General features: G+C 42.0%; 1 protein-coding gene across 1 annotated transcript; it reads left to right on the forward strand.

The window, feature by feature from the left end:
- Positions 1–4,492: 4,492 nt before the first annotated feature.
- Positions 4,493–12,949, forward strand: LOC136183305 (serine/threonine-protein phosphatase 2A 56 kDa regulatory subunit delta isoform-like). The gene is made up of 4 exons (XM_065966660.1): positions 4,493–4,988; positions 5,086–5,151; positions 6,140–6,290; positions 12,870–12,949. The coding sequence occupies exons 1-4, from the start codon at positions 4,962–4,964 to the stop codon at positions 12,947–12,949; spliced, it is 324 nt and encodes a 107-aa protein (XP_065822732.1). The 5' UTR covers positions 4,493–4,961.
- The last annotated feature ends 1 nt before the right edge of the window (position 12,950 follows it).

Genomic DNA, 12,950 nt, shown 5'->3' on the forward strand with positions numbered 1-12,950 from the left:
AAATCCTTAATTTTAAAGTTTCTTTCATGGTGGCAGCCATGACAGCAAAGCCATGACAAGCACAGCGACATCTTTATCGTTACCGTGGAAACACCAGATGTCACGTCAAAGACCGCTGCTACTGAAAGCTGCCGTAGTGTTGCTGAAGGTGCTGCTGTGATGGAAACGTCAGGTAAATTATATTTGGATACATTAGCTTGTCGGTAAAAATGTTCTCTTCCTCAGGTCGGTTTCACTCGATCGTCATGACTACGGTGAACTCGGAGTTTGTTTTCATCGGGGTGTAGCAGCAGAGAGAATCACTCCCACGATTCCCCGCCAGCCTCGACGTCATCTTTTATCAACAATTTTATTAAGAGCCCCCTGGTGGCTGAATTTACATACTGTGCATTTAAGATTAATTGAATACAAAATTATATTCCCCCTCATTATTACTAAATGTTGTTCTTATTTCAAAAACACAGAAATTACAATTCTTTCTCTGTTCTGTGGATTTCAACATTTCAAAAACTCAAAATGTGCTGAGACGCACTGTCAACCTAAATCCTTTCAGGTTGAATGAGGAAACTTGTCTGAAAGTACAAGATGTCTGTAAAAAAAAGGCAGAAATCAGGCTGAAACATGACTGCACAGAGGAGAACTGAGGGATGAGCTGCCTGGGGAGTGTTCAAATACCCCCCGGGGGAACGGAAAAGAGGTTGAAGCTGGTGCAGAGTGAGCTGCAGGCGGCAGAACATGACGGGAGAATCCAGTAGAGCTGGCATGGAGGCAAGGTGACTGTACAAAGTAGCTACTGGCTAAAAAAGACTCAAAGGTCACCTTGGAGAAACTGGAAAGTTGAATCCCGGAGGACGATGCACCTGAAGCAGACGGTACAGGATGTTCTATCCAAAGCCATCAAACAAAAACATCTGCAGGGTCGAGGTGAGGGCAGCAGGATGCTATCTGTGTACACGGAGTGAGAGCGCTCCATCATGCTAAACAACAACATGTCAGCATCCAACAGCTGCTAATGTCTTTGTTAACATGCTTACAGGGGCATGCTGAACAGGTTTTCCTCTAGCTCAAGCCCATGTTTGTTACACTAGCTGCAAGGGGCTGAGAACTACAAATACTATAAACTTTGAACAGCTATTTCCTTTTATTACACTTTATCTAAAGTGATTATTGGGAAATCTGTTGCTGATTAAGATCATGTTGTATGTCTGGAATTTTCTAAAACATTTTCTAAAAAAGTTTTTATGTAACAGAGCCAATTGCAGCACATGGATAACAGTGGTCAAACAATGTTTACTTAACGCCTCAGCAGGTGCAGGAACAAACAAGCAGGCAAACCCCAGTGCTGTAAATTTAGAGCTATTAGAGTCCATGGAAAGTTAGACAGACAGAGGTTAGGGAGCCAGCAGGTGTACTCATACAGTCAGAAATGTGTCAAGATGTAGAGAGACCACAGGGAACCACAGGTTGGTAAACAGCTGGTCGGGGCCTGAAGGCTGAGGTGGAGTGCTACCCGCGCTAATGACATACATACCAGCGCCAGTCAGAGTAATCTAATGATAATTTATTGATCTCTATGAACAGTGAGATGGATAAAAAGACAATCCATTAGAGATGGATTTTCAATTTCAATTTGAGCTACAAATCTGCTAAACGCTGTGTCACCAAGGGCCAATCGGTGTTTAGATTTCCTGACTGCCTGAAAAGCATCAGAAGTGAGCGATAGGACTGAACTGAACTGAGACCTAACAGATGACTGGGAACTACTCCGGGATGGTACGGACCATTTAAGCACTCACGTTGCAGACGATGACGCCGCATGGCAAAACACAAAACAAAATCTTAGCTGGAAGTCGATCATTTCTACCAGAATTACAGAGGAATGAGCATCCATTCAAAGAAGCATGTATTGACTTTCAAACAGTGATGGATGATGATTGTTGAAGGGTTCAGAGATTGATTTCAACTTGCATTCTCTCTAATAACCAGCTCCTCCCGTTTTCAAAAATAATGGCCGTGCTTTTCACGTGATTTAAGACATTTTATCCAAATACATTTATGGGATAAATCCGGAGAATGAAGTCTTATCCTGCACAGCATGATGTTCATTTTGTGTATTTTTGATTCCATTTAGAGCAAAATTGACGATAAATCAGGGTATGTTTCAGGGCTTGGCTACCAGAAATTAACAATTTGCCATCATAATGACCCAAAAACAAAAATAAAAATGTAGCAGATGGAGCTTCTGGCCCAAAATAAGAAGAAAGAGAGTGACGCTAATTTTAGTCCTCAAAACAGAAAGTTCAGAAACAAATTTGTGGCATCACAACGACTGAAGCTAGTAGGAAATTAATAAGGACATAAAAATAAAGGGAAGTAAAGCAGCTGATTAAGACTGGCTGTTCAATGACAGAATACCCTTTCTCATGAAAGCAAACAGACAAGCGTATAACGGACAGGCTGGCATGTGTGAGTTTGGATGTGCCAAGTTGCGTCACAATCAATACACATTGAAGTGTTATCATTGGAGATCGTGCACCTGTGATGCAACACACTGATTACAGTCAACCAAATCATCTCACTCTTTTTCTGGCTCTCCTTTGTTCCCTCCATCAAACTCCCTCCATCACAACAAGCCCCCCCACCCTCTCCTCTCCCTCTCTCTCTCTCTCTCCTGTTACCTATTTTCCTTTCTCTTCTCTGGAAAAGTAAACAAGCAATGTGTTGAGCTGCCCACCTCATTAGCCCCATTGGCTCGACAGCTTTCCCACAAAACAAGCTGGTGTTATGGCAACTCTCGCTCCACTGACTGAGCTGCACAGCGCCGGGGTGAAGGAGGTCCAATTGACGCAAAGGTTAAGAATTTAAAGGGAGAAAAAATAGGCCCGAAGCCTGAGGAAAAGAACAGAGGATAATATTTGAGTGAGAAAAGTTTGAGGTCAATGGAGAGGAAAAAAGGCTTTTCATTGCGAAAAATATTTCATTCATTTTATTCAAGGAGAGTAGAAAATCATTATCACTGATACTCTTCATTAAGCCAGCTGCAAGAGAAACACTCATTTATTGTGATGAAAGACCATACAGTGCTGTGAGACACACACACACACACACACATGATGTTGCATTCAGTGGTATATCAGAGGCAGGAAATGAAGGGAGCCGTATCTCCCCTGTAATAACAGCATACTGATGATGAAGCTCTGGCCGTGGATTGAGGGAGAGAGATGGAAACACAATGATTCAGGGAACACAGCGCTCTCACAGTCTGATCAATATGCACCAGTGTACCGCATCGACAGCCAGAATAGAAAACAATCCTACTCTGTTTGTAGCCCACACATGCATTCATTGCTCATGTCAACATCTACTTTCTTCTCCAATCAGTTTGGATATAAAAAAAAAAGTGTGTGTTCTCCCTGCGGATCTGACATAAAAACAAGGATCCCGTGACATAAGGACAGATAATCTGTGTAGTTTAAACTCTCTGGATTAAAGGGGAGATTAAACAACAGAGTTAAAGTGAAGAAATCCAAGCATCTCATTGATGTTGTTAAGAATTAAAGGATCATGTGGATGATTTCTAAGTTCCCTGAATTAAAGTGAAAAGACAAAATCATTTCATGTTTATTCCACATCAGATTGTTTCTAATAAAACTGTAAGATGTATTGATTACCTTTTGTGCACCTGCCTCTAGGTAAATGAAAACCATTAGTAATACCTCATACAGCGCACAGAAGCATGCAACACTGCCACCACATGGACTCAGTCTAATTTACAACAACACAAGACACATACAAGGAAAAGACAACCACGTCTTACTTCTGTGTTTTCATCTGACTGACGAGGAGACAGAAAAATTAAGTATTTAATTTTTTTTAAAGGGGAATTAGATGACACTTTAAAGGTGCAGTGTGGAGATTTGGTATAGTGGAATTTGAATGAACACACAAACTTTATTATAGTTTAAAAATGGGTCCCTGAACACTGTTTGGAGCTTAAAATCTACCAAGAGAGTTACGGGGTCACTGTTTAGGGCCCCCCACCCTAACTCATCTTCAAACAGTGTTACAGGGACCAAATTTTCCTTTGAGGACAGTTTGTGTACAGAGTTATGAACATAGACCACAGAATCTGTACACTTCTCCAACTTTCCCATTTCTCTACCAAAACTCCAGAGTGCACCTTTAATAAACTGGGCGTGGATCAGAAGGTTGAATGGGATTGCATCCTTACAGCTTTTTGGTACTGAAGGCTAAAACTCTGTGCTTAAAGTCCTGACGGGAAACATGATTCATTGTGTCAAAGTTGTTTTATTTTGCTCTTTGTTCGTTTTTGTTTCAGTACACCTTCAGGATTTTGTCTCCTCGGATGTCGTTAAACAATCCGCCAACCAGGTGAATACTGATTTACAAAAACTGGGTCAAGTAGATGCACCGACTACTCTTGTGAACCTGATGACATCACAGTTTTGAGTGACAGCTAAAGACCTAAGGACCCAGATCGACACCTCCTCACTCACTTCAGCACTTTTCGCCTCCTCCCTTCTGAAGAACAACACCGCCCCCCTGCGGCGGCCGGCAGGTATCACAGCCGGGCTACATGGACGCACATCTCTCACTCAGCGTTGAAGGATACAGCGGGTTACCAGAAAGTGCAGCTACTACGGCAGCAGTAAGTTGGACGTTTACATCGAACCCCACTTGGTGTTTTCTTTCCTCCATTATGAGCTCTGTCTCTCTGAGCGAGCAATGAGTTCTTACGGTGCGTGACCGCTGCGGAAACAGGATGACATGTTGTGTGTGGACTCGGACTCGGTCACATGGTCTTTGGTTGGCCAGACGCTAAAACCACATCAGTGCAGCAGAGACGTGTTAACCACAGTGTCCTGACAGTTGTGTGACCGCAGCTTCACACACGACCCGACCTGACCACAGAGGGGGGGTGGGATTCCCATCTCAGTACTATGCCTCACAAGAGCAAGAAAGAAAAGGTAACGTGGATTTTTTTTTTTTTACTGCTTTATTAAAATGTTTTGCACAATTTGAAGTTGTTTTGAAATAGTTTTTGTATGTTTCTCACTCCTGCAGGAATCCTCCAAGTCAGGGAGAACTAAAAAGTCTGGAAGTAAAAATGGGCCTGGAGAAGAGCAAGATGTAAGTATTGTTCAACTTTTCACTGTCCACACAGGAAAACCTGCATTAGCACTTTTGTTTTAAATAGTAAGAAATGAATATCTAGCATGTAAACAGCATGTGTGAACTCTGATGACCCCCAGGATACAATACATTCCTTAAATTGTGCAAAATGGTATGCTACTGAGAATTTGATTGAGACAAATGCTCTTTTTACACTAATGTGCATTCGAGAAAAGTAAGTTTTAGTGATCTTATTTGCTTGTTTCATAAATAAATATAAGTTTTAAGAGCCACAGCTTCAGGCGCATAAACATGAAAGTATCCTGAGCAGGTTTGCACAGATGTTTCCTCTGACTTTTCTTGTTAGTTCTCTATAAACTCCAACCTCTCTCATTACTTTTTCATACTTTAATTCTCATGAAAAGAAGACAAAAGTCCCTTATGTGTCACCACATCATGATCTTATGACTTCCTCTACACATGCATTGGGATCCCAGCTCTCTCTCTCTCTCTCTCTCTCTCCCCCTCAGCACGCCTCGTTTGGCCTCTGAGTCTGAGAGGATCCATTGTAGCCGGGGCTATTTTTAATCCTCATTATTTCTGACGTGCATCAGCGATGTGGTCGTATCGCACAACTGAGATTGGGAAGAGACCTGATTGATTGACTGCTGGAACCTGCTGTGTTGCTCTTATCGACGGCTTTATCAGCTCCCATCTGTGCTCTCAATTATTCTGTGCGGCGAGGTCCGTCCCAAAACTCTGTCAGCGGATGCCGGCACAGTACACCGGCCGACTGTTATCGGGTTGCATCACCGAGAGTCACCTGATCTGATTCGGAAAAGACCCTTAACCGCAACGCCCCTCACCCCTTCTCCCCCCCCCCCCCCCCCCCACCCTCTCCTCCTTTATACTCTTTTCAGTAAAGTGATTCCTGCGCTACATCCTTTGCTCCTACAGCCTCAGTAACGGGAGCTCTACCTCTTGTTTGTGACTCTTGTTTCTGCAGGGCTCCAATAAGAAAGTGCCTCCTGCGACTCAGCTGATGAGGGTGAAGCAGCCGGGGTCACACTCGGCCGTGAAGAGGGAGAAGAGGTTCAGCACTTCCTCTTTCCCCCTCAGCGCTAACAGAGAGCTGCACAAGCTGCCTGCGCTGGCAGGTACGCCTCAATGTAAACTTCCTCCATGCCCCCCTCCTCTCCAATAACACAAAAATGTGCTCTCGTTTTCTTGTGGAAAAACTCGAGCTGATCTTAATCTAAGTTTGCATGTTCGGTCTATATGGACGCATGGAATCATATTAACAATTCATAGCCTCAGTGGATCCTCATAACGGCCTTTTTTAACCTTGAGGTCTTTTGCCCACTACATAATTTATAGCGAAGCAGACTGCCCCGTCAGCTTTATCTGTAATGCAAATGATGTGCAATCAGCTGTGCCTCTACAGCCTGACCTGGAGGAAACAGATATTGTGTGGCTGGATTATGTAAAATGGAAAGAGAAAACAAAGGTCCAAATCAAACATGTCAATCCTGTAAAATCTCTAGTGATGAAGAGATGATGACAATAACATCTCTTAGCTTCTCTCTGTCAGTTTAAAGTTGTGATTGGCGGTGTTAGCGAGTTACCACCACTGATGGGGATTCTGTGACAGGACAGTGATGTCGAGGTTTGAACATGTACATCAATCTTTCATGGCTTCTTTGTTTACACACGGTGTTACAGGCAGGATCTGGCCTTAAGTGATTTCCTGTAAACTTATACCCGGGCCACGCTTTGTTCTCACAGCCGGATGAGCCGGGTGACACGAAGGGGCAGACAATATGGAGGTGCACAGGTCAGCGGATTTGCAGGTTTGAGGGAGACAACCACGTGTGACAGAGAATTAAATAATTAAAGACTCAGTTTCACGTTCTTTATCTAGATTTTTTGGCTCTGCAGTAGGAGGTCAGATGCTGTCAGGAGAGGCTCAATCACCCTCCTGTTGGTTATGGGTGACTTACTCTAGTTGCTATCTGTCAAAAATCTGTCTGTGTAAACTGAAGCGTTAACGCTAATATTTCAGACACGAGCACAATTTAAACTTGAATTATCTTGACATTTAATTGATTGCTGATTTGTTGCTCAATAGATCTGTCTTTGAAATGTCTTTGGACTATTTGAGAATTTTAGGAAAAAAGGCATTTGAAGACATCACTTGTAATCTTTCATTCTTTGCTCTGTGAATTTCAGTTTCCCTCTTGCAAACAGTCTGAGATCTGGTGCATTTATCTTGAAGGTTGTGTAGTGCTTCATATCGACGAGCTGCTCACTCAAATCACAACACGTCATTGAGCAGCTCGCAGTGAGCCGGAACACGTTTTTTTCTCTGGTGTTGACACAAGTCAAAGCACAACATTTTAACACGGACATGAGTTTTAATTAATGCGTCACTATCTCCACTGTGTAAAACAAGCTAAAAAAATGTGTTGGGTAGAGCCGTGTAGAGCCCCCTCTTTCCTCGTTCCTTGTCCATCTATCTGGGCCACAGAGAGGAAAATAGAAACTTGGCGTCGGGGGTAAAAGCGGCTCACGCTGCATCTCTATGACACTTCATTAGGAAACAATAGAATCAAGCTGATTTTGTAGCTGACGCTCGCTCCCGTCGCGTGCTGTAAGGAAAGTCTGTGAGGTGAATATCCACTCACCAGGAACACATTTAAAGCTCCTGTGAGAAACTCTTGATGTGAGTTAATTTTGGCGACCCCCTGTGGACAAAGTGATGCGTCTCATCTCTTCAGTTATCTTGCCTGGTTTTGTTCAATCCGTGTTTTCTGATGAACAATCTCACCCTGCTGTCTTGTAGACTTTAGACTTTAGACTTTATTGTCCCCGAGGGGAAATTATTTTTCACAGCATCGTTACTGTCCAACAGACAAGTCCCACCAAAGAACATTTATACACAGAAAAACAGAGAATAACACAAACAAACAGAGTTAGACAACAGTCAAGAGTTCCCAGTAACATGTATCACTAATTGCTCGGAAAATGAAAAAAAAATGCTGTTTCATTGGCACGCTATTGATCGCCTCGTCTGACAGCTACCCTGCGACTAGAAATATAGGTATTAAAAATGTCAACAGAAATAAGAAATCATGATGCAGATGGTCTTATTTGCTTTTGTCGGTGATGAATATTCATCAGGATTCATTTCATAAGCAGCTAAAAAAAACTCCTCACAGGAGCTTTAATGTAGATGTTTAACATAAGGCAACCCTACACTGGAAAAACTTTATTTTGCATGTTTTATTAATGTCTTTAAGCATTCAAAACATGTTATAATCTTTTCTGTTTTTTTTGCAACTTGTGCACACAATACACAAATAAAAAACTGCTGCCACAGTACTTTATAAAAATATATATAATATATATATATATATATATATATATATATATATATATATATGAGAGAAACTACTCGAAAATATTGACAAAGCTAGCTGAGTCATAATCAGGGCAAAGACAAAAGAAGTCATGAGGATGATTGCAAATGGATTTCTGCTTGTAGCTTAAGGAGCTGTCCTTTTTTTTTATATACAGACATTTTTTTCCTCGGGCTCTTTTTGTACTCTCTCTTTCTCTCTCTCTCTCTCTCTCTCTGTGTTTGTGAGTGTGTGCTTGTGGCAGAAGGATGGAAAGTGGGTCTATAAATGTCTGCATGCCAGTAACAAATGAAAAGTCGCATATCTCTATTATGGATCAGATACGAGACATTTTATCATTCCAGTGTTTTTATATGGAGTGCCTACAGAATGTGGTCTTAACTGCTTGTGAGTACAAAATGTTGTCACCGGGGCAGCGGTCCATGTTTGATGGAGAAGGATAAGCCATTTGTTGTTGTTCCAGGTGTTTGTCAAACATTCAGTGATCGGCTTGTGTTGCACATGCAGTAAATGTAATGGGCCTGTGCTGCCCTCTGCTGGCTGAAAATGGAAATTCAGTTCTGTTGTTTCCTGGGCTGAGGCAGAAGCTGAAGCTTCAGTGCATATTTATACATAGTTTTTATTTTTCACTGTTATCATATGACACTGTTCAATAAAACAGTGCTACTTGGTGTATTAGTGTCAATAAATGCCTTGAATAGACTGAAACCCAAAACATGACCGTGTGCCTCACATTACTTTTAGTGGGTCGCACTCAGCAGCTAGACGATACACACATAGTGACGACATGGATTTAAAATAAAACACGTCACAGGTTATTTTAATAACAACAGTAACTATTTCGGGTTCTGGAGACTGATTGCAGCTGCAGACCGATTTTACTTTGATGCATTTGTGAGTATTTAAGAAGTGTTGTGTTTGTGGGCGTGACTCAAAATAAGCTACAATATCATGCGTTCATGATAATGAAGGAACATGTGAATGCTTAGTAAAGTAATGTAATGTGTTTTAATGACAGACGGTGAGTCGTTGGCACAGAGGAGACACGCTCCACACTGGTAGTCGTTCATTGTCCATCATGTTGGTTTTGATCTATTTATATTCTTCTTGTGTATACCTCCTATTTTTATTTTATTTGTATTGACCTTACCTTTTCTGTTTTGATTTTTGATTTTGCATTACCTACTTCTCTGTCTTGCTGCTGCATCATAAAATCTGATCTTATCGTGTCTCATCTTAATGGCTCTTTTCAACTATTAGAAGAATGCTAATACAAAGTCAGCGGGTGTCCTGGGGGTCGTCCTGAACCTTAACACTCTCCTAACCAGCCAGTCCAACCAGTAGGAAGCAAGTGACAGTTTTCAGAAAATACCGCCGCTCGTTGTCATGGCGTTGGAATGTAATGGCACCTCTCAGAGAGGCTTTGGCCCCTCAGTGAGAACTGCTTACAGATACACTTCTACACTTGGCCTTCTTTCCTTCATCTCTGGTTCCTTTCCTTTTCTTCTTGTCAAAAACCTGGACCTTCCTCTGTGTTGTATGAAGTAGAGTTGTCACATGACCAGACCTTCAAACTTAGATATTGTACTTTTTAAAGATCGAACAATATTGATACCTCTTTTGTTACCATGGCAACAAAGTCCTTGGCATCCAATATTGGCCAAAGCCCAAATACATTTGTAACCTTTCTTTACCAAAACATTCCCAATGTATATGTGTGAATGTCTCTTCCTCTGCTCTCTGTCTGTTTGGAAGAGACATAAAGGCATCTTCTTCTTCTTTATGTGACGCCAAAAGAGCTTGAGAAACATCAGTCTTTGCCAAGCTGTGACCCTGAAGACACCACCACTGCTCTCTCTCACTCTCTCTCTCTCTTGCTAGCGGCAGCTTGAGGTTTAAGATCAGTCGTTTTAAACCTCGGGTAGTTGATACTATCAGTGGTTCAAAGAACAGAGGTTGTATTGTTTTAAAACACGTGGTAGCAAAAAGGATCAAACTATCGAACATCTTGACAATGTTTGTGTGAAGATAATCTGATGCATTTCTTTTAGCATTAAAGGAGCAGTATGTAACTCTGACACCTAGTGTTTAAAATGGGTACTGCAGTCAAAATTGAAAACATTAGAGAGAGCTGTCTCCCCCTGTCCCCTCCTCCCTAGAGTTGATTTGCATGCTGGTTGCCATGTCGGTGTTGCTGAAGCTTCAGTGTTTATCCAGCTCTGCATCGGTCTGTAAACCTTTCTGCGCTCTAACCTCTCTCTACTTTTCAAAAGCATCTCCAATATTGATCCTAGTTTGAGCACGTTTCTGCTCGTGGAGCTTATTAGAAATACTCAGGCTTTATAAGTCAAGTAGAATCAGTTATATCTGAACCAGTTTGTCAGTCCGCTTCCATCGCTGCAACACTTGTTGGTTTCCTATTTGCCTGGCAAACTGAGGGGCGTCCAAAACGGCCATGTGGGGGTCGCCTTAAAACTGCCTACCTTCTCTGGTCAAAACAAAAACAGAGCATTCAGGAGCAGAATCTAAACTTAGAAGAGGACATACTGGCTGCTGCATTGTTGTCAGAGAAGCCGGCACTTCAACATAGAATGTTTCCTTAATGTCAGATGATACAGTAAGGTCATTTTAGTAGATTTTCAGTAAATATCTTACAGATTGCTCCTTTAATGTAGACTGTGAGTATAGAGAGAACCCTGAAAGAAAGAAGTGGTTAGAATGTCATAAAAAGTCACACACATATTTCCTTGTCTAAATAAACCAATGTTTATATTTCATTTAACATTTTAAAGGGATTTTTGTGTCTACTCGGCGATATGACAAATGTCACATAGACTCTTGAAATAGTCGATGATACTTGTGGCTCACTGCTGGAGAACAGCAGCGCCCTTTGGTTACGAGCTGACTGTGAAACAAGTGTGAAAGTTGTGTAGTACCCCCACTGTTATGAAACTTTGGTTTGGTCTTGTGGTGCGAATGTGGTTTTCACTTCGCGTGCCCTCCAAGAGAATCACATGAAACAGGAGAAAAGCCGACTCATTATGCAAACATGACATGCAGATTATGCAATTTTCTCCCTGGAGTTGGATTTATTTTTTGCTGCCTTGGCTCTTGAGATAATTATTTAGAAATGTGACAGTCTAAACAAACATTACCATTATTTTTACAGCTTATCCCGTGCGGGGTCGTGGGTTTTTTTTTTGGAGCCGATCCCAAGCTGTCATTGGACGAGAGGCAGGGTAAACCCTGGACTGGTCACCAGTCAATCACAGGGCTGACATGTGGAGACAAACAACCAGTCACACTCACACATACAGACAATTTAGAGACACTGAGCATGGGGGAGGGAGCGGGAGTACCCAGAGGGAATCTACACAGAAACCGTTTCGAACCAGGAACCTTCTTTCTGTGAGTCGATAGTGCTAAAAACTGCAACAAACTTTGCCAATATAATTGAATATGCATAATATTCACATTTTAAACAGATAATTTAATAACTCAGGAAGGCTTCAGTGTCCTGCATTTTAAATCTTTGCATTTTAATATCTCTGGCTTTCACACTTGTTTTAAGCTAATTTTGTTAAAAACTCCACGTCACTCAAATAAACCACAAATTCTGCCATCACCATGAATGCTATGTGCATGCAAAGTTTAAATTTTTCTCTATGGAAAGTACTGTAAGTGTAAAATCAGCTTTTTTCACGTCTGTTTATCTTATCTTACTGGACTAGATCTAATCATATATTTGTTTTCATTTAAAGTTTTCCTATCCAGGGTGACACTACACCATATCTTTATTATTTTGGTGCAGAATAATTGTTTTAAATTTGCTGGAGAGCGCTGCACTTTGAGTGGTCAATAGTCCCGTTCCTCAGCCCCTCATGTGGTTCCTACTTGATTCCTCCTGCTCCTCATTGAATCCGAGGATTTTCTGGCCCCTCTGACCCTCTCCTCCTCCTCCTCCTCCTCCTCCTCCTCCTCCTCCTCCCTGTGATAAAGAACCGAGCCGAGATGACAGGAGAAAACCGTGAAAGACTTTAGAGGATTCTCTCTCTCTCTCTCTCTCTAAGAACACTGAAGTTATTCCCAGCTGCTTATCTAAAGTCAGATTATTCTGAAAACCCTGCTAATGGTAAAACTGTGCAAAAGACTTAAGTCAGTCTGATCTGAGATCTGTTGCAGGGGCCTGCCTCCACCACAGATCCAAGTGAGCGAGCGAGTGAGTGAGGAGGAGCCTGACCCAAAAAAAAAAAAATTCCAATGTATGTCCCTCCCACATTCATCCCCCTCCATCCAATCACTCTCCCTCTCTCCCAGCAGCCTTTGCCCTCATTGCTCCAGAGCAGCCGCGGCTCGACCAATCAGCTCCCTCCCTCGCTGCTTACATCACTAACTAGC

The sequence above is a fragment of the Labrus bergylta genome, chromosome 18 (assembly GCF_963930695.1).
Source record: "Labrus bergylta chromosome 18, fLabBer1.1, whole genome shotgun sequence".
NCBI classification, from domain to species: domain Eukaryota; kingdom Metazoa; phylum Chordata; class Actinopteri; order Labriformes; family Labridae; genus Labrus; species Labrus bergylta.

Bases quoted from the DNA above. Each gene is read 5' to 3' on its own strand.
- LOC136183305 (XM_065966660.1), top strand. From the start codon at position 4,962: ATGCCTCACAAGAGCAAGAAAGAAAAG. The intron at 4,989-5,085 runs GTAACGTGGATT...TCACTCCTGCAG, and splicing joins ACAAGAGCAAGAAAGAAAAG to GAATCCTCCAAGTCAGGGAG. The intron at 6,291-12,869 runs GTACGCCTCAAT...CCTCTCTCCCAG, and splicing joins CAAGCTGCCTGCGCTGGCAG to CAGCCTTTGCCCTCATTGCT.